Source organism: Sceloporus occidentalis, unplaced genomic scaffold, assembly GCF_023333645.1.
Source record: "Sceloporus occidentalis isolate IW3139 unplaced genomic scaffold, rSceOcc1.0.p SCAF_9, whole genome shotgun sequence".
NCBI classification, from domain to species: Eukaryota; Metazoa; Chordata; class Lepidosauria; order Squamata; family Phrynosomatidae; genus Sceloporus; species Sceloporus occidentalis.
Genome location: NW_028316989.1, coordinates 1,022,204 through 1,045,991, shown reverse-complemented (window position 1 = coordinate 1,045,991; position 23,788 = coordinate 1,022,204). Strand labels below are relative to the sequence as shown.

At 43.5% G+C, this 23,788-nt stretch overlaps 3 protein-coding genes and 1 non-coding gene across 9 annotated transcripts; 3 read left to right on the top strand and 1 right to left on the bottom strand.

Annotated features, from left to right (window-relative positions):
- Window positions 1–84: 84 nt before the first annotated feature.
- Window positions 85–2,216, top strand: SNRPG (small nuclear ribonucleoprotein polypeptide G). Its single transcript, XM_089537668.1, has 4 exons — window positions 85–215; window positions 706–728; window positions 1,325–1,449; window positions 2,050–2,216. The coding sequence occupies exons 1-4, from the start codon at window positions 184–186 to the stop codon at window positions 2,098–2,100; spliced, it is 231 nt and encodes a 76-aa protein (XP_089393794.1). The 5' UTR covers window positions 85–183; the 3' UTR covers window positions 2,101–2,216.
- Window positions 2,217–2,625: 409 nt separating this feature from the next.
- PCYOX1 (prenylcysteine oxidase 1) lies at window positions 2,626–9,566 on the bottom strand. Of its 2 annotated transcripts, none has more exons than XM_089537972.1 (6): window positions 9,294–9,566; window positions 7,779–7,985; window positions 7,105–7,279; window positions 6,050–6,261; window positions 5,059–5,214; window positions 2,626–4,030 (listed from the first exon to the last, which is right to left on the bottom strand). In XM_089537972.1, the coding sequence occupies exons 2-6, from the start codon at window positions 7,858–7,860 to the stop codon at window positions 3,381–3,383; spliced, it is 1,275 nt and encodes a 424-aa protein (XP_089394098.1). In that variant the 5' UTR covers window positions 7,861–7,985; window positions 9,294–9,566; the 3' UTR covers window positions 2,626–3,380. The 2 variants fall into 2 exon arrangements, with proteins under 2 accessions (XP_089394098.1, XP_089394096.1); XM_089537970.1 differs by lacking the exon at window positions 9,294–9,566 and adding an exon at window positions 8,806–9,035.
- Window positions 9,567–9,759: 193 nt separating this feature from the next.
- Window positions 9,760–9,830, top strand: TRNAG-CCC (transfer RNA glycine (anticodon CCC)). Its single transcript has one exon. It is a non-coding gene; the product is annotated as a tRNA-Gly (tRNA).
- A 332-nt stretch (window positions 9,831–10,162) lies between these two features.
- TIA1 (TIA1 cytotoxic granule associated RNA binding protein) lies at window positions 10,163–23,516 on the top strand. 5 transcript variants are annotated; one of them, XM_089538580.1, is made up of 13 exons: window positions 10,163–10,460; window positions 11,323–11,419; window positions 11,797–11,895; window positions 12,455–12,509; window positions 12,685–12,717; window positions 13,949–14,036; window positions 17,793–17,868; window positions 18,307–18,415; window positions 18,611–18,706; window positions 18,795–18,879; window positions 19,530–19,653; window positions 20,343–20,482; window positions 20,617–23,516. In XM_089538580.1, the coding sequence occupies exons 1-13, from the start codon at window positions 10,435–10,437 to the stop codon at window positions 20,762–20,764; spliced, it is 1,176 nt and encodes a 391-aa protein (XP_089394706.1). In that variant the 5' UTR covers window positions 10,163–10,434; the 3' UTR covers window positions 20,765–23,516. The 5 variants fall into 5 exon arrangements, with proteins under 5 accessions (XP_089394706.1, XP_089394708.1, XP_089394705.1 ...); XM_089538579.1 differs by having other exon boundaries at window positions 10,164–10,460; window positions 20,340–20,482; XM_089538582.1 differs by lacking the exon at window positions 12,685–12,717.
- The last annotated feature ends 272 nt before the right edge of the window (window positions 23,517–23,788 follow it).

Here is a 23,788-nt window from a genome sequence, read left to right as displayed (position 1 = left end):
AGTTAGGCCAATGGCATTCCCAGAGTAATAACGGCGCTGCTTGCGCTGATGGCGTTTGCGCATGCGCGGCACGCTCCTCCTGATTGATCGGACGCGACGTGCTTGCGTCACACGCTGCGTGAGATTGTAGAGCGCCGGTCGGAGTGTGTGCGGAGGAAGCAGCGGTTGAAGTGAGGAGGCACCATGAGCAAAGCGCACCCGCCGGAGCTGAAGAAGTGAGCGAGGGAGGGACGGCGGGGCTGTTGCCCTTTGGGGGTCCGAGAAGGCAGCGGTTGAGTGGACTGCGCAGGCGCAGTTGGGGCGAGCATTCTCTCTCCCGCTTCCCATCATGCACTGCGCCGCCACGCGCGCTGCTCCATAGAGCTAGTAACGGGTAGAACTACAACTCCCAGGGTTCCATAGCATTGAGCCTTGAGAGCCAACATGGCGTCCTGGCTTAAATACTGGACTATGGCCCTGGAGAAACCGGGGCTCGATTCCCAGCTCAGCCATTGAGAGCCATTGGGTGGCCCTTGGGCAAGAGGTCACACTCTCTCGGCCTCAGAGGAAGGCGAGGGCAAGGCTCCTCTGAACTGATTCTGCAAAGCAAGCCCTGTGATAAGTGCCACAAGAATAACAGGAATGGCCTGACTGCTTTGTGGCCACAGAGGATTCATTTATTAAGCTCCAGCCGTGCTTAACTCTTCTTTTCTCCTTGGTTTTCAGGTTCATGGACAAGAAGTTGTCATGTAAGTCAATGGCCCCCTTTTCTCTCTCCCGAACTCTTAAGGGTTGCTAATTGCTGCTGAAGTTTTTACAGCCTGAAAGGGACACAGTTCAGTGGAAGGAGCCCAGTTCAAACCTGGCTCCTTACAAAAGCCTTTATGGAGTCCTGGCCTCACCAAATGCCCATCATGGACAGGTTTACCTTCAGCGTTTGCATGTCCTTAGGACAGTATGTTTAGAACATTTACGTTGTTTTTGTTTGTACGAATTGGTCTTATCCTGTTCTTCTGAGATTCATTTGCAGCTCCCCAGAGAGTAGAAATGTTTTAAATGTGTGATTAAAATGTATGCCCCAGGTCCCTATTTCTAGAAACACGTATCTAGCCTCCGTTTGTGGAATTAATAGAGCAAAGTAGACTGTGAAAACCTCCTTTCTCAGGGGACACTTCAAATAACAGAGATAGTCGATCGATAGATAGATGCTGTGGATGGAAATAGACACCACTGAATGCAACTGCATTTCCTTATGCAAACTGTGATTTAAAGAATGAAATTTGCAATACCTGTCTTCCTATAACGTTGAGAGCAGAGATCCTAACCTGCGGACTGTTCTTCGCAGTGAAATTAAATGGCGGCCGTCACGTCCAGGGGATACTGAGAGGATTTGATCCCTTCATGAACCTCGTCATCGATGAGTGTGTGGAAATGGCCCCAGGTGGACAACAGAACAACATTGGGATGGTGGTAAGCACAGATGGACTGAAACCACAAATGAATTCTTTGGGTATAAAGGAAGGATAGGCTGAAGTAGTCTGGTCTCTTGTTGCGATAATGAAGATATGATTTCAGGTTCACAATCTCACAGTTTGCAAACAGATAGCTTCTGTTGACTCTTTAGCAATGAAAGATGCATGAAAAGTTTCAGCGGGTGTTATATACCTGTGGCTTGGGATATTGGATAGTTAGTATTCTTTTATGTAGTCCCTTGGTATAGGAAATATACTCTAAGAACCTCTAGGTCCTTCAGGGCAACTCTGTGGCCAACATCCGACAGACACTGACCATAGAACTGCAATGGAGGAGCTACAAAGGCCTAGTAGGGTATCCTCTCTCTAGGAATCTCTAGGTCTTTCAGTGCAACTTTGGGTTAAAGCTGACCATAGAGTTGCACTGGAGGACCTAGAGATTCCTAGGGAGAACATTAATCAAATGCACGAATCATCAAATCTAAATCTCAAAGCCGCCAATATGGAGGGATGAGTGCAGTCAGTCCCTGTGGCTTGGCTATTGCAGAACTTGCAGATGGGAATGGCTGCTGTTTAATATCACTGTTTTGATTTCTAGGTAATACGAGGAAACAGTATTATTATGCTAGAAGCTTTGGAACGAGTGTGAATGAGCCAGTGGACCCTACTACAGCCTGGATATCTTTTTTATCATTGTTGTGTGTTTTTCAAGAAGTAACCATCCCTTGTGTAGTTCTTTTTTTAAAATAAATTGTTAAAACTGGATTGACTTTACTTCCTTTGGAAGCTTAATTCAAATGGTATGAGTTTTGCAGAGTTGACGTCTCAGTGCAGGAATAGAAAACATTTGACTCTCCCTTTCCACGTGGCTAATGGCTAGGGATAATGGGATTTGTAGTAGTCCAAAGCATCTGGAAACCACCTGGGTGCATGAAACAAACCCACTGTGTACCCTTGGACATACTGTCATTGTGAGCAAAACAATCTTCCCCAGCCCTGATGCAGGCTTGAAACCTTGGTGCTCTTTTAATTGCTGTTGGGCCAATGTTAACTGAGTATTGAGCAGGTGTATTTATAAGTTCTGTACACAACACTGAGTACACACAACCCCCCATAACAGTGGGCTGCATTTCTGCTTGGATGGTGAAGCGACACATTAATTTTTAAAGCACTATTATGGCACACACTGTTAGTTTATTTCACTCATCTCCCAATCTGTGTAGCTTAGTAAAGGTAACAGTTGCTTGCTTCAGCACCAAGACAAAACAAGCAAACAGAATATTTTAACAGTTCAAGTTAATGCCACCCGCTCCTCCCTTGACAGCAACTGTGGGCAAAGGATGTCCCTCCAGACATTGCTGGGACTTCAGCTCCCAGTGTTCAGCCTTGGCTGGGAATGTTGGGAGCATTAACATCTGGAGAGAGCTGCCCAAACCTTTCCGGATCTTATAAGAACAGCTGCCAAACTCTTTTCAACTTGGAGGAGCTCTGACAGTTCCCTATCAAGGCGAGGGCAAGTTGATCTACATGTTATAAACGAGTAACCTGACTTACTTATTAAAGAGCTCAACAGGAATCGAGTTCGGCACATTCACGACTTCTGCGTCCCATCCCTATTCTCCTTTTGCTAATGGGGTTAAGAAGTCTTATCTAAAGAAACACTTGAACACGGGATGTGTTCAAATAACATTTTAAATTCCTTCCTGCATTCAAAAGAGATATTTTTGTGGAATCTCTTTTTTGCATAACAGGATATAGAGATTTCTTAAAAAGATAACAGTACTTTAAAGGAGCTGTTACCAAATACTCTGTTTTAGAAAGTTTAACATTTTGTTCCAGCAGCAAAATAGGCTCAAAATGTGAATGCCGCCACCAGGTTCACACTGTTTAGGCACTTTCTGTCTTTCCCAGCAATGGGTACATTCCACCTCAGAGCTCCGTTTTGAGCCTCGCGTGCAAATCCTCTTGGTCGATCCTGTCCAGCCGGTTGTACCAGCGGTGGTAGGCCAGAAGGGCCGCGTTCTTAGCGGAGATGGCGCTCATTTCCATAGCGCTTGCAACCCACTCCATGCTGTTGAGGTAGTACATCCGGTCATGGAGAATGATGGGGGGAGACTTCTCAGGGGGGCTGTAGTGAGGGTAGGCAAGCCACTTCTTCACTTCCACCGAATCGTAGGAGGAGAAAAGCAAGTTCAACTGCTCCTTGGTCAGAGGCTGGGAGGAAAACACTTTCCAGACCGGAGAGCCTGGGAACTCCCTCGTTTTGTCTTGAACGGGAGAGACGATGCCAATGCTGTTGATGAAGAGGTTGGGGTTTTCTGTGGTGAAAATGCTGCTCAGTTGGAACTGGGAGGGGTCCTGGTAGCCAAAGAAAGAAGTGTTGATGTGTCCGTGGACAAACGTGGCCACTGTCTGGTGGTAAGGACTGGAGAAGTCAGGAATGGGCGGCTTAAAGCTGCGGAAGGTTATGTTGGCGATTTTGCGGTGCAAAGGAGTAGCGATCAGAACAATGTCGTAGAGGTCAGACGTCACGCCCGAAGTGGAGTTGTAGGTAATTTCGTACAGCTTGACGGTCCCTCCTTAAAGAAAGAAAAAATTGGGCAGTAAAGCAACTCTGTTGTTTGCTATGCTTCCTTTCATCCTTATTAGAAATAATAGGTCTTCAGTGAGCTCTTTACAAAAGCAAGTTTATTTCTATCCGACCTTTTCTCCAAACCTGGGATTTCAAAGAAGCTTGCAAAAGCTAACACACAGATCAAAGCGCTTATCACATGAAAGTAAAAATATAATGAGATAACAACACAGTTAAAAACATGGCCATTTAAAAAGGAAAAGAAAAATAACAGATAAGGACTGTGCCTTCAGGTCATTTCTGATTTATGGCAACCTTAAAGTGACCACATTCTGGGATTTCCTTGGCAAGATTTGTTCAGAAGAGGTTTGTCACCACTGCCTTCCTCTGAGGCTGGGAGAGTCTCTTAGTGGGCTTCAGTGGCAAAGTGTGATTTGAACCCTGGTCCTTGAGTCAGAGTCCTTTAGGGTAAGGAATAGGAACCAGCGTGGGGTAGTGGTTTGAGCATTGGACTATGATTCTGGAGACCAGGATTCGAATTCAGCCATGGAAACCCACTGGATGACACTGGCCAAGTTACACACATTCAGCCACAGAAAACCCCCTTAAAGGGTTGCTTTAGGATCACAGTAAGTTGGAAGTGACTTGGCACACAACAAGGAATAAAAATTACTATTGCTCTAATCGAATGAAGGAACTCTATTCATTAGCATGCCAACAGACTAATAAAGCTTATTTATGTGCAAGAGATTCCTATAGTTACACCAAATGCAGCTGAAAAGAACTCTAGATGGGGGGGAAATGAGATTTGGGCCTCATTTTGCAGATGGTTCCAGAACTTTGTCTGGAATGTATTTTTTTATGGAACTAGGAACCTTGATCTTTTAACTTTCTCATCCTCCTATTTTTCCAGCTCCTTATTCTCACCGATGTTCCTACTCATCCATGCAATGCAAGCAATCGTGTTTGTTGTCTGAATCAGCATATTGACATTGGATGGAAGGTTTCTTCTGCTATCTCTCCAGGCAACCTCACCTGAGCGTCTTTTGGGCCGCGTTGTTTCCTCCAGGGAGATCACAGTACCTGGGATCAGTTGGGCTTTTGAAGTGTAGAGAAGGCCAACGCAGACTAGTTTATTACCCCCTTCTACGGACCAAAGTCCACCCTCGGCTCCTGCCAAAGAGACTGCACCTGCCAGAGAAGGAGAGGAGGAAGGGGGGAATCAAAGTCCTAGAACAGAAACTGCCCTCTTGATACAAAGGCAGCCAGCTCTCCCACTGAGGAACAAGGCAAAAGCAAAATGAAATTGTAAATCAGACGTCCAAATGTAGAACATCCTTGATTCCCTATTAAAAAAGAAATGATGTGGCTGAAATTGACTTAAAATGTTATGGTTCTGTTTTTTAAAGTGACTCTTTCTAGGAGCTGCTTTGGGTCCAACTTTGGGATAAGAGCAGCATACAAATGAAACAAATAAAAGAAGACACTCCTGGAAGCAAAAGCAGCCTCCTCTTCAAGCAAGGGAAACTTTATTTAATTTATTTGATTTATATCTCGCTTTTTTCCAGATATGGGACCCAAAGCAGATCATAATATCCAAAACGCTTTATGGTTCACCAGGAATTACATATATTCATTCCCATTTTTGCCCTGCATTTATGAATCCCAAGTCTCAAAGTCTAGACCATGAGCATGTCTTAAACTGCAAAATGTGTTAAAGACTAAGGCAATGTGGGCAGGTGCCAATGGATAAGCATAAGGCAAAGGCCCTTCAGCCTCCTGCAGAGAGATAGGGGTAGGGAAAACTATGCCTAGTATCCTGTGAGTAACATGTGCAATTGTAAGTCCAAGGCAGCCCAGCAAAGGTCTTTTTTGAGTCATTGCAGCTGTCTGCATTCTCTGCAAGATCCAAAGGCTCAACCTTTTGTGTGATGGCAACCCCAGTACAGCTAATCTGTGTCTGGTGCAGAGAAGCATCTAGCTATGTCCTCATAGCAAGACACAGACCAAAGAAACACACCCTTACCCACAAATCCATTGATGTTGACGCCTTGTCCGTAGTTGACCCTCATGACCGGCGTCACCATCTCACGGATGAACTTTTGGGAGAAACTGGCCGTCTGCATAGACTCATCGATGGTCTGGTTCAGCATCTGAACAAACTCAGAGCCTCCCAGGGCATGGAGCAAAGCCTCGTTGGTGCTGAAGGCATAGTCATGAGACTGATAGCGATAGATCCTTTATCCAAAAAGGGTGGGAAAGGAGATGAGAGAGAGAAATTGTAAGCAAAAGCGACTGCCCCAAAGTCTCCCGGTGAGTTTCTTTGGCTCAGGGAGAGCATGAACTCAGGTCTCTCAACCCAACAGTTGAACCCATGCACTCTATGTGCTTGTTTGGGCCTGAAGTTCATTGCATATCTCATCCCCCCCCCCCCCCCACAGTTACCCTATGGGAAGCTGGAGCTATAATTGTGCAAACTGGTTCTTCCACTTAATCCTGAAACCTCTCAACAGTAAGCTAATCTCTGAGTCTACGTCTAGCTTTTTAACACCACTGAACTAACAGGAACAACCAGAATTTATGTATTGCACCATTATGTACTACAGGCTTGGCATCCTTTATCCGGAATTTCAAAATCCGAAATACACCAAAACCCAAAATCGTCCACATGGGTGGCTGAGACAGAGACACCTTTGGCTTCAGGTGGTTCAGTCTACACAAACTTGGCTTCATGCACAAAATGATTAAAAGTATTGTATATAAAATTATCTTCAGCCTATATATATATATATATATATATATATATATGGTGTATAAATATAAAACATAAATGAATTTCAGGTTTAGACTTGGGTCCCATCTCCAAAATGTCTCATTCCATACGTACAAATATTCCAAAATTTAAAAAAATCTGAAGTGCCAAACATATCTGATCCATGCATTTCGGATAAGAGGGACTCGACCTGTACTTCCTAATATCCTGATCTCTGTAGTGAAATAAGGGGTTCTCATCCCATCCACGCAGATGGCAGCAACACCATCCCAGTTTGGGGTCCCTGCCTGGTTTGTGCCTCAAATTACCTCATAAACTTGTCCAAGATCTTCTCTACCCAGAGGTACATCCGCAGGGAGTTCAGTCCGTAATACCAGAGGAGCTTCAAGAAGTTCCAGATGTTCGAACTGCTCTCCTCGAAGACAAACTCATCTCCGTTGTAAATGCCGAGGAGTCCATTGCGACTCTGAGGAACAGACAGTCCTGGTAATACGAAAGCAAGGACATGTGAATTGGGAGAAGGGTTCCCAAAAAGAGAGAGGAACAGCTTTTGCATGTATCCCTCTGTCATCTATGGTTGCATCTACACTGTAGAACTGATGCAGTTTGGCACCACTTTATCTGCCATGGTTCCATGCTATGACATTTAGCCATCTCTGTCAGAGAGCATAACCATAACCACAACAAACTGTAAATCCCAGAATTTCTTCTCACCAAATCATGGCAGTTAAGTGGTGTGAAAGTGCATTGTTTTTGCAGTGCAGGTGCAGCCAGTGAAGGGCTGCTGCACCTATATTGCATGTGCAAGACAACAACAACGGCTTTCCAGTCTGGATTTTGACAGCGAAGTGGGAGCAAATGACAGAAGGCCAGTGTAACCAGGCTGTGCAAAGAAAATGCAATGCACAAAAGCTAACACACATTTGTTACTATGTGTTAATCGCCCCCCTGTTGTCTCCAAAGAACGTTCTGAACACCTTACCCAGTTCTTTGACAAAGTGCTTCATGTGCAGGTTAAGCGGGTGGATGACGGCGCCTCCGGCTTCGTAGTATCTGCCCTCCATGTTGACGGTGGCCAAGCGGCCCCCCACCTCCCCTCGCTCAAAGACGTCGATCGCCACGTCTTTGCCAAACTTCTGGCGCAGGAAATAGGCGGCTGAGGTGCCCCCAATGCCCGCTCCTATCACACCTGCAAGCAAACATGGAATCGTCCTGTATTCAGTCCTCTTTACAAACCTCAATGGATGCCTATGTGCCCACCACAAAAAAAAAAAAAATATATATATATATATATATATATATATATACACACATTTCAGCCAACAGGCCATTAGGCGACAGAATATATATATATATATAACACATGTTAAAACAGCACTATAAAACAAACATCCATAACATACTCCTAATAATAGATAATGATTAAGTATTGAAATTACATTATAAAAACAAATATTCAAGACAAACAAATATTTATAGTCCTAATAGACTGTTAATAATATATAAATTGTATATGCACATACATACATATATATACACACACACATATAGTACACATACACACACACATATACACACACATGTGTATGTGTGTGTGTGTGTGTGTGTGTGTATATATATATATATATACACACACACACACACACAAACATACATACAAGATTCTGTGTATAAAGCAAACATTGCCTATAAGGCCCACAACAACAAATACATACATACATACATACATATATATATATATATATATGCACCAAACACTGTCCATAGAGTCCTTCCCTGAGATTCACTCAACCATTGTCCAGAAGCCCAGGTTTCATAATAATAATAATCAATGTATAAATATTATACTTATCATCATCATTATTATTATTATTATAAATGGACCATGATGGAGATGGAGATGGAGATGACCCGCCATCCCAGCCCAACCCTCTCGGGGCAAAACAACAACCCTGCAGAGAGGGCCACCCAGGGAAGGGATCATGGTGCCCTTCCCAAAATGGCGGTACCTATCCTGGAGGGCGGGTGGCGCAGCTCTGAGGCCCAGGAGGAGCCCCTTTGGAGAAGGCAGAGGAGGAGGAAGAAGGAGGAGGGAGCCATGAGGGGAAGGGAGCCCTTGGCTGCCATGGCGGAGGAGCCAGGAAGGATAGGACGGGAGGAGGAGGGACCAGGGGCGGCCTCCGCTTGGGCTCCGCCCGGCAAAACGCCCTCCGAGGCGGGCAGCCCTAGTAGTCCCTCCCTTCCTTGTTCCTTCCTTCCTTCCCTTTGGGAAAAAGGGCTTGAGGCTGAGAGAGTGCGCCTTCGCCTCAAAATGGAGGCGATCCAAGGGAGAAGGACGGACGTTTACCAGAGGAAAGCTCAACACACCCCTGGAATATCTATGTTCAGCTCCAGTTTCTTGGTCCTGCTCAAAATGGAGGGCATTTGCCACACAGAGAAGCGCAACATGCTCCTGGAAATATAATAATAATAATAATAATAATAATGATAATAATACTGTGATAGGTTCAGTTCATGTTTCTCGGCCCCTCTCAAAATGGAGGGCCTTTACCACAGAGAAAAGCTCAAAACAATCTCAGAAGCATTCGCCTCATGGTTTCTTAGTCCTCCTCAAAATGGAGGACACTTCAGAGCATTCCTAGAAGCGTTCAGTTCGTGCTTTCTGAGTTCTCAAAATGGAGGGTGACGTTTTCAAATGTTTTTGGTGGTTAATTTTATATTGTTTTAATCAGGTTATTTTAACCGGTTTTTTTTTAAAAAATTACTGTAAAGTTTCTAAAAATGCTTTTTAAAACTATATAGATTATTTTGTGAGCCGCCTTGGGCCCCTTTTTTTTTGGGGGGGGGGGGGGAAAGCGGTATAAAGGCGAATAACATGGGAATGAAGTCTTCCTGGGAGCCAGCCCTGATGACGTAACCGGCCTTGCTCCTCCTAGGGCTCTTTCTGGCCGCTTCCTCCGCCTGCGCCGCTGGTGTAGTGGTATCATGCAAGATTCCCATTCTTGCGACCCGGGTTCGATTCCCGGGCGGCGCACAAGCCTTTTCTTTGCTTATAGTAACAATAATAATACAGTAATAGAATCTAAAATTAACCGAGAAATTATATTATTATTATTGTTATTATTGTTAATATTAATATTTCACAGAAAAATAAAATCCTGAGGCAGTTTTTTTAAAACCACCTTTTTATTTATGATATATTTATTGTAAGAACGCCCGAAGCCACTACGCATGCGCCAAGGCGGAAGTCTCGCGAGAGCCTGGGATTGGCGGGACCGATGAAAAAAGAGGAGGTTACGTCATCACGTAAGGTACGTGTTCACGTCTTCCCGCGCGCGAGCGAGGGAGCGCCGCCGCCGCGCATGCGCCTTGGCCGCTTTCCCCCGTCGGCCGGCCCGGGGCCTTTCTGCCCGCCAGCGCCATCTTGAGAAGAGCGGAGCCGACGAACTAACCGACGAACGGCCGGAGAGAGAGAGGGAAGGGGAGGGAAGAAGGAAGGAGCGGTGCGGATCGCTGTCTCCGGAGAAGGAAGAGCCGGAGCCAAGGCGGCGAGGAGGAGGAGGAGGAGGAGGCGGGCGGCGCGGCTGTGAGGGCGCCGGGGAAGCCGCCTGGGAGCCGCCGCTGCCGCCGCCATCGCCATGGAGGACGAAATGCCCAAGACCCTGTGAGTGGAGCCGGAGGGAAGCCTCCTTCCCTGTCTGGGCCCCGAGGGCGCCGCCTCCCGTTGGAAGGGCTTGGAATGGCCCTGGCTGCCCCGCGCCGCCTCCCTCGGCTGCTTCGCTCCCACTCGGCGCCCCTTCGCCAGGGATGCCTAGGGCCAGAGAGACGCCCCCGATGTGGAGGGGGCCGGGAGGACGGCCTCCACCTTCCTCTCCCCAAAGGCCATGAAGCCGCCCTAGAAAACGGGGTGGGAACGCCTTTTGCTCCCCTCTTCTCTTGACCTGGGAGCGCAAGCAGAAATAAAGCGGGTTGAGACCGCTTTCAATGGCAGGGGATTCTGGGAACTGTAGTTTCCTGAGGCACAATCAACTACCGTTCCCAGGGCAGTCAAAGCCGTCTCAAACTGGGTTGTTCCTGCCGTGCCTTTGGGGCCTAGACTCTGCCTTTCTTGCCAGCCCCTCATTTAGAGACAGGTCCTTCCAAAGGGGTTTGGAGATGATGAATGTTGTCCTTGGGCTTTGGCTTTTCAAGGGCCAGCCTTTGTGCCCAGGATTCCCTTTGGCTACAGTTTGCTCCTTGCTTTCCTGGCTCTCAGGGACTGGCCCTGGTCCATTCGCCTCCCTCCGCTTGGTGTAACCCTAGGCTGCTTTTTCACTAAGCCACAAAGGCATGGAGAACGGCCGGAACAAACCCCTCCATCCTCCCAAAAGGCGGCAGACGGGGCTCCTTCCCCTCAGTTTCACTCCCACAGAAACCCCATGAGGCACCTTCAGAGAGTGTCTGCATTGTGTGTCTGCATTGTGTGCAGATTGTATGAGGTACGCTGCTGTGTTATTCTGTGACTGAAACATATATACCTTTCCCAGGTATGTTGGGAATCTGTCGAGAGACGTTACCGAAGCCCTAATTCTCCAGCTGTTCAGCCAGATTGGACCATGCAAGAACTGCAAAATGATCATGGATGTAAGTTTGCCTCTTCTCCTTTATTGGCACAGCCATGAAGCAAAACGTTTCTGTTTGTATAGTATTGTTTTCAGGTGTGAAAATGGGGATTTTTGAAGGTTTTAACAAGGTTGGGGAAATATTTCATGGTTTGTTCTTGTGAAAATATTGGGCCGTTGTGAAAAGAGATGGAACAAACTCAGCTCAAGGGTTAATGAACAGACAGTCGGAGCTAAGGGAAAGGGAAAGATAAAAGGTGTGCAGCACATGTCTGATCCGAAGCAAGTCCTGCTGAGGTCCAAGGGATGTACTTGCAAGTAAAAAGATGTGTAGACTTTGTGAGGCCTAAAAGGTACACCTCAAGGGCCTCCTGACAAGACGTTTCTCTCTTCCCACAGACAGCTGGAAACGACCCGTATTGTTTTGTGGAGTTCTATGAGCATCGTCATGCGGCCGCGGCTTTAGCGGCTATGAACGGACGGAAGATAATGGGTAAGGTAAGCGCTTGGTGCTAAAGGGTGAGATGGAACAGAAGTCTGGACTTAGGTTTGGACCAAACAGCTTTATTTAAACAAAAAGGAGAAACTGCAAAGGTAAAAGACTACCTTGTTTTAATTCTTGTTTATTGCTGGACATCACACTTAAGGTTTGAGCTTTAGCTGCACAATGACACAACAGGACAAAAAAGCAGAGGAACAAGGAAAAACATGGCAAAAGTGTATTTTAAATGCAGTAGGCTAACATGGGCATGACATGGAACGCCTTTCCTTCGGAGGGACTTGAAAATGAGCTTGCCAGGGTGTGTGTGTGTGTGTGTGTGTGTGCAGGAAGTGTCCCAGTCCTCTGGAGGACATTTTGCGGGTGCTGGAGGGGCTGCAATACAAAGTGGAGATTCTTCTCTCCCTCTTTACACCGGGTTCAGCTATTCCATGAACAGAAATCCAGCATTAGATACAGCCTGCTGTGTCCCATTAGACTGTTCTTGGGGGATTATGGGTTAGGTAACCCTCTGTTACAACTTGGCAGGAATATAATTTTAGTAACTATCCTTTCTAGGAGGTCAAAGTGAACTGGGCAACAACCCCCAGCAGCCAGAAGAAAGATACCAGCAGTAAGTCCTCCATGATTCTGTGTAGTTACTCTTTATTTGCTCAAAAGTGTTTTTAATCTTTAAGTAATAAAACATCATGCAAATATTTGCCCTATTGTTTTGATCATTATCCTAAGATATTATTTAATGTGTTTGTGTTAATAAACTTAAGAACAAATCTAATCTTTGTCATCAGGTAGTACCGTTGTCAACACACTGCGTTCACAAGGTAATTGTATCTTCTTAAACATAAAATGAAATCTCTCAGGGGTATTCACTAACCGCCTGAAGCTATTTGGGGGGGGTTGATCTATTGCCACCAGATTTCTCCCTCCTCTCTCCTCAAATGGATCAGGATGTGGACTTGTTGCTGACTCTTAAGCAGCCCTTTGACCGCCCCTTCCATTAAACTCCTAGTTGCTGTGAGAGCTCTTTCCTCCTTGCGAGGGCAAGGCTACCAGCTTTCTTCAAGGCTGCTGCTGTCTTAATGATGCACCGTAAAAGTTCCTTGCTGCATATCAGTTGCTCTTCCAACTGGATCCTTTCTCCCTTCTGCTGCTAGGCAACCCAGTGTGTTGCTTCTTGACTTGTTTAGCCTTAGAGCTTTCAAAACTTTGGGGGGAGGATTTAACCAGACTCTTCCCAAGGTGTTGTTGTAAAGTGTCTAGTGTGCGTTGAAACCAGTATAAGGTTGTGATAATTAAAATGAAGTTTTGTATGGTTATGAAGAAAGTCCTTAGATATGACATCTTTGTATCAGCATCTTATGTAAATGGCTCTAACATAAATTATGAAGGGATTACTGTTTCCGTTCTGTTGCCTTCAGTCTTAGTTCACTTGCTCATGGATATCACATACTTTGAATTCACATGGATTCTCTTGGTGTAAAGGCTGGGCAACCAAAACTGTTGGCTTTTCAGAAAACTGTCAAATGCTTTAACATCAAACTGTTGCAATGCAAGGTATCTTTTTGACTGTTCTTCACAAAGTATGACTTAAGATTGAGCTGTTCTTAACTTATGTTGTCCATACTGGTTTGTGTAATCCTTACTCTGTTTTGCTCAAGGAACCAGTAGACATTTAGCTCAGTTTCTTAAATGTGTGTGTAAACTATAAATATTAGCGTTACAAAGTAAGCTGTAATGCAGTTGTGTTTTTAACTTTGAATTAAGTTAATATAGTTCTCACTGAAGTAATTAATGTTATGCATTTCAACAAATAATTTCGTAACAGAATAAATGCTAGTTATCTGTAAGTAATTGTATTTGCGTAATGTCGTACCTGATGATGGTTATACCTTAAGCAATTATGTATTTTGGTATTCGATAGGTAAAATGATTCTAGTTCTCGTGTAGTTTCCAGATGTATGGAAGTTGATGCAAGGCATTTTAAAAAGAAAGCACCCTGTATTTCCAGGAGTACTCTGCAAACTTGTGTATTTCTTTCTTTTTCTTGATAAGACCACTTCCATGTGTTTGTTGGAGACCTCAGCCCAGAAATTACAACAGAAGATATAAAAGCAGCTTTTGCACCATTTGGAAGAATATCGTAAGTAATGTCTTATGTCAGATTCAGGGGGCAGTGTAGTATTAAACTGAATGTGGTGAATAGGGTCAGGATGTCAGAGTTTATGTAGAGTCTCTACAGAGATTGCCAGAGGCTATCAAATAGTTCATTTTTACTTTATTAAGTATGGATATCTTAGCCCTTGATTCTGTGCTTTAGGAGATTCCTGTACTTCTCATGTCATATTAGTAACTTATTTTTAACTCTGATGTCCCTCTCATTGCTGTTAATTGTTAGACATTTGAGAATGGGTTTTCTATGGTAAAGCTGAGTGGCTTCTGACAGTGAGAAGGAATTGTGTAGTAGGCTCATTAAAGCAGCTTTAATGTGGATCAGCTTTCTTGGTGTTATGGCCTGAAAGATTTTGGCTTTTTTGTGAAATGGATGCTCTATTAAATAAAATAAACTTGAGGTTGTCCTGCTGTGTAATTTCTTGCTTCAGGAATTGCTATAGCTTGGAAGGCATGCCGTATTGGGCATAACCAGCTGTCTTGCTTCTAGAGCAGTGGTTCCCAACCTGTGAGTTGGGTGGGACCCCTTTGGGGGTCGAATGACCCTTTCATGGGGGTTGCCTAAGACCATTGGAAAACACCTATTTAATTACAGTTATGAAGTAGAAACGAAAATAATTTCATGGGTTTGGGTCACCACAACATAAGGAACTGTACTGAAGGCTGGCGGCATTGGGAAGGTTGGGAAACACTGTTCTAGAGAGAAAGATTACTTGAGGGACTTGATGGTGAATGTTGGTAATGATGACCACTTAGCCAAAGTGGCACCATAACCTTTGAGGTATTGTACGGTGAATCTAATTTGAGCCTTCATCACTACTTCAGTGGTAATAATAACAACTGTTTGGGGCAGGGAGCCGTTCCTCTTTCAGACTAACTTCCACAACCCCTCTCTCCATTGGCCATGCTGGGTGGGTCTGATGCCAGCTGCAGGCCAAGAACATCTTTGGGGAGCTAGTTCTTCCCATACATAGTTTGGCCTGGATTTTATTTTTGGAGCTGATGGTTGCAACTTACGAATGTTAATGAGATGTAGGCGTAGGAGGTAATGTTTTGTCTGTCGGTCCATTGATTTATGGCTTTCTACCTCATATGAAGTTTACATCAAAAAGGTCTTCAAAGTTTGTTGGTATCTGTAGTGCAAAGCAGTATTTGCCATATGTGTGGCCCATCTTCTGTATAGACACTCCATGGGACTCCCAGTCTTTTGATGAATGTGAGAAAAGTGGGCAAGAACAACCAGCCCTCCCTTTCCCAAGGTCTTTTGCTACTGCATGTCTTCTAGATAGAGGCCTTCCTGAGTGTTCCAGAAGCCAGAGCTCTGGTGGGTAAGCTCTCCTGGTCCGCTTGAAGGAGGAATGACAGCCAGGTGTTGACGTCTTTCCATCAGTAAATGTTTCCTGGTTGCCTCAGTGTTTGAGGAGGGATACCACAGATACAGGAATGAAGCTGTGCCCCAGAGGTGCCTGAAGATTTGGCATTTAGCCCTTCAGGCTGACTGTTGCAAACCCTTATCATTGGCCAGGCTGGGTGGAGAAGAAACATTTAGAGGGCCCCTGTCTGTCCTAAAGATTTACTTACGCTTAGCAGCTTCTTCTGAGTTCTCCCAGTCTCTAGATCAGCTGAACTGGCAGCCAGGAGGATTTGCAGCTACTGCTGCAAGTCTGGCTGGTGTTGGATACTTTCCAGAGCACTGCACTGCAGGTTGCTGACATGTTTTGGGAAGAAGCAGTGTTGCGGGAGGGACTTAAAAACCTCCAACAGCAACATTGGCCAGTGGTTATTCTAGCTAGCCTTCTCTCTTAAGAGCTCTGTCTTTAAATTTGTCAGATGCTAAGGATTAGAAATAAGGATAAGGAAGTCATAAATGCTAAAATATTTGAACAGTAAAGGCAGCACATTTTTCTTCTTGCCAATTCCTTTGCCACTGCCATCAGCATAACATGGTAGGCATAGCCAGTAGGATCTCAGCCTAGTTCTCTGCTTATATAAGTAGCACTAAGTACTTCGCAGAAGGTACAAACATACCACATCCCTACCCTGGATGGAGGCAAGGCCATGGATGGGGCACAGTCCAGAGAAAGTAGGATATACCCCCGTCCTGTGGCTCTCTAGGTGTTGGACTGCAGTTCCCAGCATCCTCACCAATGGCTATACTGACGAGGGCTCTGGTTCTTCTTGAAAAATATAATAATGATTGAGTCAAATAATAGCATAGCAGTATGGATGCATGTTCCCTTATACAGATGCTAATGTATAGTTACCACTTCATAATTATACAGCATTATGTAAATGTATTCACCTCCTGTGGCTTGCTTGGTGTTGTCTTTTGGGATCTCATTTTTAAGAACGAGAAGGGTAAGTATAGAGGGTTTTTATTTTTAGGATGTGCAAAGAACACCATCGAAGTGGTGAGAAAAGTAACTGTTCTCAGACTATTTGTAGTGTAGCCATAACTTAGATGAATTTCTGAGACGTATCTGTACTTTTAAACAATGAAACCAGGTTCTTTTGATTTCTGTGGGCTAGCAACTCAGACAATACTGAAGTCTAATAGGATTGGTCTCAGCAATATCCAAACTGTTTAGTTCCTTTCATAAAATCAAGGGCTTTTTAAATACAGAATGCAATGAATGAGTGTCTGTTGAAATGCTTTAGAGGACCCTTCAGTTACCCTGCATGGCTTTCCTACAGGCTTTATTTTGTGTGTGTGTGTGTAGAGCTTGGTTCTGGAGGGTTGGGGAGGGTGAGGCAGGTGTGTGTGTTTGGGAACGTTCTTAGCACTTCACACTTGTGTGCAAATTAGGCGAGGTGCCTTTGGTTAATAAGTGTGGAAGCGGCAGCAGTGGGGTTTAGCTATTGTAGCTGGGTCTTTGTCTTTTTTAACTCAATCTCAAATAATAGGGCTCTGGTTATTTTGCAGAATGTCTCTGAAGAATGGACAGCATTGCCATGGCTAACTGCAAGCTACAGTTCACAGTGGACAAACGTTGTAGTTTTTCTATTTCCTTTTATAAATTTTTTACTTTATATACTTTGTAGTTTTCAATCAGTCCTGTTTGATTGTTAATTACGAATGCAGTTTTTAAAAAATTTATATAATAGTGTATAGTAAAAGAAAAAGACATGTTAGTGTTTATTTTCTTCCATAATGCAACCATTTCTGAAAATGTCAATTTCTCAAAATTTACAGCTGCCCAAGTCCAAAAAGGGGGTAACGAATTGACCTGAGAAAATTAAAGAATTCAGTTAACAGGCGACGTATGCCTTTTAATTCCTATTTTTTCATTTTTTCTATTTCTATTTCTAATAAGTAGGTAGAATGTGTTGGCCAATAGTAAGTTAATAAATTGCATGGTTAAAGAGAGCCGGTCGCTAATATGCTAGTCAGCTACATGCCCTCAGTTATTCCGTTGAATAGCTGCTTTGACCATGCGTAGTGTCTTTAACCGTATGTAAGAGCATTTGAGCTGTGAACCAACAATTGTAATATAGTTGTTTTTTAAAAAGCTATTGATTTTGCATGTTTACACAATTAAGTTTAAGTTTTTGCTATCATATGATAAAATCTTAGTGAAAGGGAAGATTGCTTTGACTATATATTGCTGGTACATTTTAAGAAGTTCATTTTATTAAAGGAGAAACTTGAGAAATGAGCTGCGTGTGAGACATTATCACCTGGGTTCTGTTCTCTCGATGCTTAACTAGCCTTCTCTTTCCTTTTTAGGGATGCTCGAGTTGTTAAGGACATGGCAACAGGAAAATCTAAAGGATATGGCTTTGTTTCTTTCTTCAATAAATGGGTGAGAGAGTGAGCAAACATATCACTTCCCATCACCTTTTTGGCAGAATTGGCAGGATTTCATTTTCACAGCTAAATTGTGCAATGAAATCTTGGTTGCTTGCTTTTTATTAATGCCTAAAGTATACCTATCTCCTCTCAGTAGGGATGGAAGTCCCCCATTTGCTTCAAATCACATCCCTTTGACTTCCTCGCAAGAACAGTGGGAGTAGTGAGATTTCATTGTAGGGTTGCCACACTAGGCCCCTTGCTTCTTCGTGTTGGAAACCCTTTTCTTAATGTCTTCCTGGTGCAGTATTTTTAGGGTGAGGAGAGAGAGGAGGTTTTTTTCTTCTGTGAGTTAGTAGTATGCAAGGTCTCCTGTATTTGATTACAGTTTTTAGGGCCTTTCATGTTCACTAGCTCTGAAAATGTATTCTTTCCCTCCTGCTCTGGGTAGGATGCAGAAAATGCAATACAGCAGATGGGAGGACAGTGGCTTGGTGGAAGGCAAATCAGGACTAACTGGGCTACCCGCAAACCTCCAGCTCCAAAGAGTACCTATGAGTGTGAGTATATTAACTTTAAAAAATCCACATGCAGGCATTTCATGTAGACTGTAAAGCAAATGCTTCAAGTAAAGTCTGTGCCACTTTCAGGTAACGGTAAGCCTTTGTGGGTAGGATGCGTTTATAATGAAAACAAATAGTGACAATGGGAGAAAGAAACTTGTTCCAAGGAATATTTCCCCCCTCTCTGTATAGCAAATGCCAAACAGCTCTCCTATGATGATGTCGTAAATCAGTCCAGTCCAAGCAACTGCACTGTGTACTGCGGTGGTGTTACTTCAGGGCTAACAGGTAGGAGGCATCATGAATTTTGAGTGGTCTTGGGAAGCAGGCTCTTAGTTATATGTTTTAACTTATATTTCTGCCTTCTGATTTGCAGAACAGCTCATGCGCCAGACATTTTCTCCATTTGGACAAATAATGGAAATTCGGGTCTTCCCAGATAAAGGATACTCCTTTGTGCGGTATGGAACTCTTTTTCTGTGTGCATGTGCACGTGTGTAAGGAAGTTTGTATTCAGTTTCCCCGTTTACACCTGATTTTCAACTATGCTTGTGTAAATGATTGACAGATATCAAGTATTGACTTTGAATCTGTTGACAATTGTATCTAGAGTACACCTGTGGAATTAGTGGGTTTACATAACTGTTGATTCAATGGATCCACTCTAGTATATAGATGGACCAGTAGGACTCTGAGCAAGGTGCACTATGGGGGCAAAGGGTTACTCTATACTTGCACCAAGGGGATATTGCCAGTTCACACATCCCAAGGCTTGGCTCAAAGGGTGTAGGTTTTATTACAGCATATACAAGAGTACTAATTGTATATAGTTTTGATAAAGAATGTAGGTAAGATTGAGCTATTAAGGTGAAAACAAAATGGATACTTAGCACATTGGCTCCCAATCTACAGCTTGTTTCCTGGAAAGAAAGAAACATCAGGTTATAATATGGCAGAAATAAAGTGTCAGTTCCTGACACATTGGCATTGTGGGGAGAAATTGCCAGTCTTGTACATCATTTAGCTTGAGAAGTATTGCTTTAAACGATTTGTCTTCTGGTTCATTTTGAGAGAGGGAATGGTGCTGACTGATGGCTTTGTCTGGTTACAGGTTCAATTCTCATGAAAGTGCTGCACATGCGATCGTTTCGGTCAACGGCACAACTATAGAAGGACATGTTGTGAAGTGTTACTGGGGCAAAGAAACACCAGATATGATCAGTCCAATCCAACAGGTAAGAAACCTTTGCACACATCTTCCCCCACCCAGAGAAGGGCAAGGTTGTAGAAGCAGGTACAGAGTTGAAAATGTTGGGCCTCACTCTCCTTGTTTAAGCTGCACGCTTAGTTTTCTATGTCTCAAGCCTCTTTCTTGCAACAGCTAAACAACCAGAGCAGAGGAGGAAATGGCCTTTTTCACTGTAACCTGCCTCAAGGTGGGCTAAAAATAACAACAACAACAACAATTATTATTAGTGGTAGGGTGGGGTTGAGGCATAAGGGAAGAGGTGGAGTTAAATCTTCACATCTCAATAGCTCTACTGGCAATTGTCTCTCAGAGGGACACAACTTAATGTCAAACATACACTTTGCATCCATGAGATCACTAATTCTTTTTCGACATATCCACTTAAAGTATTATATAGGAGTAAAGAGCATTGCCTGAGGCCACTGCAAAAGTAGAGAATGCCTGGCAAAGTGAACAAGTAGTCCTGACACTGCAAGGCAGTTTCATACATACATCTAATGTTTCTGTCCACAGAATGCCTTGACAGGCATTGTGGAATGAGCTTGCACACTTTTGAATGTGCCTGGTAACACTAGCTTGGAGGACATGAGTTTCAGAGGAGCATGTGCCTGAAGACCTGTTCCCACTACCAATAAGTTGCATACTAATTTTGATCCATTTTAACTTTTTAAGCAGAATCAAGTGGGATATCCGCCACCTTACGGACAGTGGGGCCAGTGGTATGGAAATGCACAACAGATCGGCCAGTACATGCCTAATGGCTGGCAAGTGCCAGCATATGGAATGTATGGACAACCATGGAATCAGGGATTTAAGTAAGTAATTGGTATACGTTTGCTTCTGTGTCAACAAATCTTCTTTGCACAGTAGAAGTACCTGCAGAGTTTTGAAACTAAACGTTTGTCACTGAGCTTTCCATATTCTGAATCTCAATTCCTCTTCCCTTCAGCCAGACGCAATCTTCTGCAGCATGGATGGGTGCGAATTACGGCGTCCCGCCGCCTCCGCCGCCCCCACCGCCCCCTCCCCAAGGGCAGAACGGAAGTGTTTTAACTAGTCAAACTGGATATCGGATGGCAGGCTTTGAAACGCAGTGAGGAAGAGGAAGAGAAGGACTCTGGAACAGAACAACAACGGTGGCTTTGAGGCTATTTGGAGCATTGTAAATCCTTTGTTTACTTAAAAAAATCTATCCAATCAAGTCAGTGCAAAAGTCAAACAGTATTTATTTTTAATCATGAAACTTTGTTGTCCACATTTTTTTTTAAACACACAGTAAAATACTAGATGCTGGATATCTGCCAACTTTTGCCTTCTTTTCCTCTTTTTGAAATGTGTTTCTTAAGATCCTTGTTTGAAACACAACTAATGCAGGGATTTCTGCCACGTTTAGATTGGGGCAGAAAATTGCACAATATCAAAACTTTTTTTTCCACGGAAGTAGTGTGCAGTTCTAGTTTGCATTCCTAGTATGACTTAAAATGTATATGAAAGAAGTTGTACAAAAGAGAAAAAAACCTACACGCCAAAACTGTGTGAATTCTGAAGGTTTGTTGCAATCTTCAGCTTGTGCACAATTCTGTTTTAAAGAGAGCCTATTGTATAAAGTGTCCATCTCCTCACTTTTGTTATACTGGGGTTTCAAATATAACTTATTGGTTTACATTATTTTGTATCTAGACATTTTTCAAAAAGTGGTTTTTGCCTTACTGTCAGCTGTTAAATTATTAAAATAGGAGTGGCAGAGGGAAAGTTGTAATTGACACAAGTTGTAGTTGTACAGAGCTCTCAGTTGGATCCAACTCTTTCGTGTTGTTGCTTTTGTTAAATGTGGGAAGGTGCCTGGGAGATCGGTCCCTGTTGGGTTTGCTCAAATCTCCACTGAAGAAGAGCTTCGGCTCAGTTTCAGATGTTATCAAAATGTGACACATTCTTATGAACCAGCTTTTTTAAAGACCTGTCCGTTTTTACATTTACATGTATCCTTTATCATGTAAACTATTTTAGCAAATTAATATTTTTCACAGAAGTCAGCCAGCTTTTGTATGTCTCCTTCTTTGAAAGAGTTAAAGAGGCAGAAAAAGACCTATGTGACTTAATGAGTACGACGATTTAAGCTTTGGCTTTTGCATGTGAATATCTAATACATTGTTAGACTTTGAATAAAACAGTCATGCTCTCATATTTTTCTTTTCCAGAGGTGTAGAGAATACGTTGGTCTTAACTGTTAGCAGACTTTTTACTTGAGTGAAGTAAGTGCGACTTGATTTAGCAATGTACAGGTAGAGCTATGAAATTGCCTAGCATGGGCATTGCCCTGCTTAAGCCCGAAGGACCAGCTGAGGGAAGCATTTCAATTGTCCAGAGGCCAAAAAACCACAAAAACCTTGCTATCCTACCTCCTTGAATCGCCTCCAGAGAGTGCAAAAAAGAGAGAAAACAACACTGTCCCGAGGTGCAGTGTTTGTTCATCCCTATTAAAATGTCTGGGCAGGTGGAAGTGTTTGCTTTTCTGTTCTGCCTTGGTTGTAGTGGAGCAGCCTATCAAGGTATTGTACAGAGAATCCAGTGGCTATGTGTGTTATGGAAAGCAGTGACCCTTTGGCAGATGGGAGGTTCCTTTGGAAATGTTAAGTTTCTTTTCTCTTGATTTCTGTCCTACATGAAGCCTGTAGGGAAGGTTTAACAATGGGAGGAAGAAGAGGGAAAGTGGAAGGAAAGTCCTGGATGAATCTCAAAGGGAAGAAAAGTCTTGCCCCGCTGTATTAACAGCTGCCCTTCTGAAGTGGACAGAGCTAGTGAGACGTCCAATACAGTTGTGTTAACAGGTGGCAGTTGTTGTTTTGTAGGCCAGACCTGATCCCAACATAGTACGTAAATAAATAAAAGCATAGCTAAAAGACACATTTAATCTCAGTGGATTGCTCTCATTTATGTCTCCTTGCTGCCTTTTGTTTGCATAAACATATCTTCTGCTCGGCACCTCTGTCTGTGCAAACTCTTTCAAAAGAGGACATGAGGTTTTCCACAAGTTCAGTGCCATGTTGAAATTTCCATGCGTCCATATCTTCAGCGATAGAATAGCCCATATTAAGTTGAATAAGCCCATCTGTCCACATTGCCCAGTTGAAACCAAACCCCAAAATGTTTCTTGTGTCTTGTCAGTGCTGATTGCTGTCCTTAGGTTTTTCTCTGTGTTTGGACGCCCTGGAAGAAATGAATCTCCGTTTACTATCATTAAAGCTTTAACACATTTTGGAAGCAGTTAATTATTTGAAGGGGGTTAAAGATGAAAGGGACGGAGTAATGACTCCTTGGTATTTTTAAGAGATTGAATGGTCTGAATAGACCTCAGTTAGACTTCAAAACACAAATTAATATAAGCCTGGCACTTTTTATTACCAAGTTAGCCGCGTTAACCTTATCAGAGGGCATTCTTGAATTCTGCCACATGAGCCAGAGTTAGAACCATAGCAGATGCTTAGCAAGTGCTAGCTTTAATGAGATTTCCTCCTACTTTGCTTTCATAAGTCTACAGCAGGCCTAAAGGAAAACCCTTTTCCCTGGATGGGGGGTTGTGGTTGTTTTGTAACTTTTAGCATTTGCTTTCTTAGTAAAGAGAATCTGTAGATGGAATAAAACCCTGTTAACAGGCAACAGAATGATGGGATGTTTTCTCTTTGGATGTTTGTTTTGGAAAAGGCAGCCCATTTTTGTCTCTGAACACACTGAAAGCTTTGTTTGAACTACTATGTTTTGATACTTTGTGTTTAGAAGTTGAAGGACTTCGCTCCAGAAGCCGTGACTTTTTGAAAGCCATTAAGATGTCAATAAACAAAGTGAGCTTGCTTATTCCATCTTTACCTTTTGCTTACTCTCTCACCTACTTTCCAAACATTCCTGGTGTGTAAGATCTGGGAAAGGAAGTACATAGGAACCCTGTTGTGTTTTTCACAGTCTCATAGGGGTTGGAAGAAAGTTTGGCGTGCCTTTGTCTTAAATCACCTGAGGCAAAAAATCCTTAAACCGAACAGTCCCCTTTTGCATGGAGAGACATTGAGCACATGGCTGGTAATAGACATTTTCAAGAACATCCTCAACGAATCCTCAAATGGGAGCAA

Coding starts and splice junctions, on each gene's coding strand:
- SNRPG (XM_089537668.1), top strand. CDS start 184: ATGAGCAAAGCGCACCCGCCGGAGCTGAAGAA. Junction 729..1,324: donor CATGGACAAGAAGTTGTCAT/GTAAGTCAATGG, acceptor TGTTCTTCGCAG/TGAAATTAAATGGCGGCCGT. Junction 1,450..2,049: donor AGAACAACATTGGGATGGTG/GTAAGCACAGAT, acceptor TTTGATTTCTAG/GTAATACGAGGAAACAGTAT.
- PCYOX1 (XM_089537970.1), bottom strand. CDS start 8,923: ATGGCAGCCAAGGGCTCCCTTCCCCTCATGGCTCCCTCCTCCTTCTTC. Junction 6,262..7,104: donor ATCTTGGACAAGTTTATGAG/GTAATTTGAGGC, acceptor TTTTGGATAAAG/GATCTATCGCTATCAGTCTC. Junction 5,215..6,049: donor CAACATCAATGGATTTGTGG/GTAAGGGTGTGT, acceptor CTTCTCTGGCAG/GTGCAGTCTCTTTGGCAGGA.
- TIA1 (XM_089538579.1), top strand. CDS start 10,435: ATGGAGGACGAAATGCCCAAGACCCT. Junction 10,461..11,322: donor GACGAAATGCCCAAGACCCT/GTGAGTGGAGCC, acceptor TACCTTTCCCAG/GTATGTTGGGAATCTGTCGA. Junction 18,880..19,529: donor AAAGGATACTCCTTTGTGCG/GTATGGAACTCT, acceptor GTCTGGTTACAG/GTTCAATTCTCATGAAAGTG.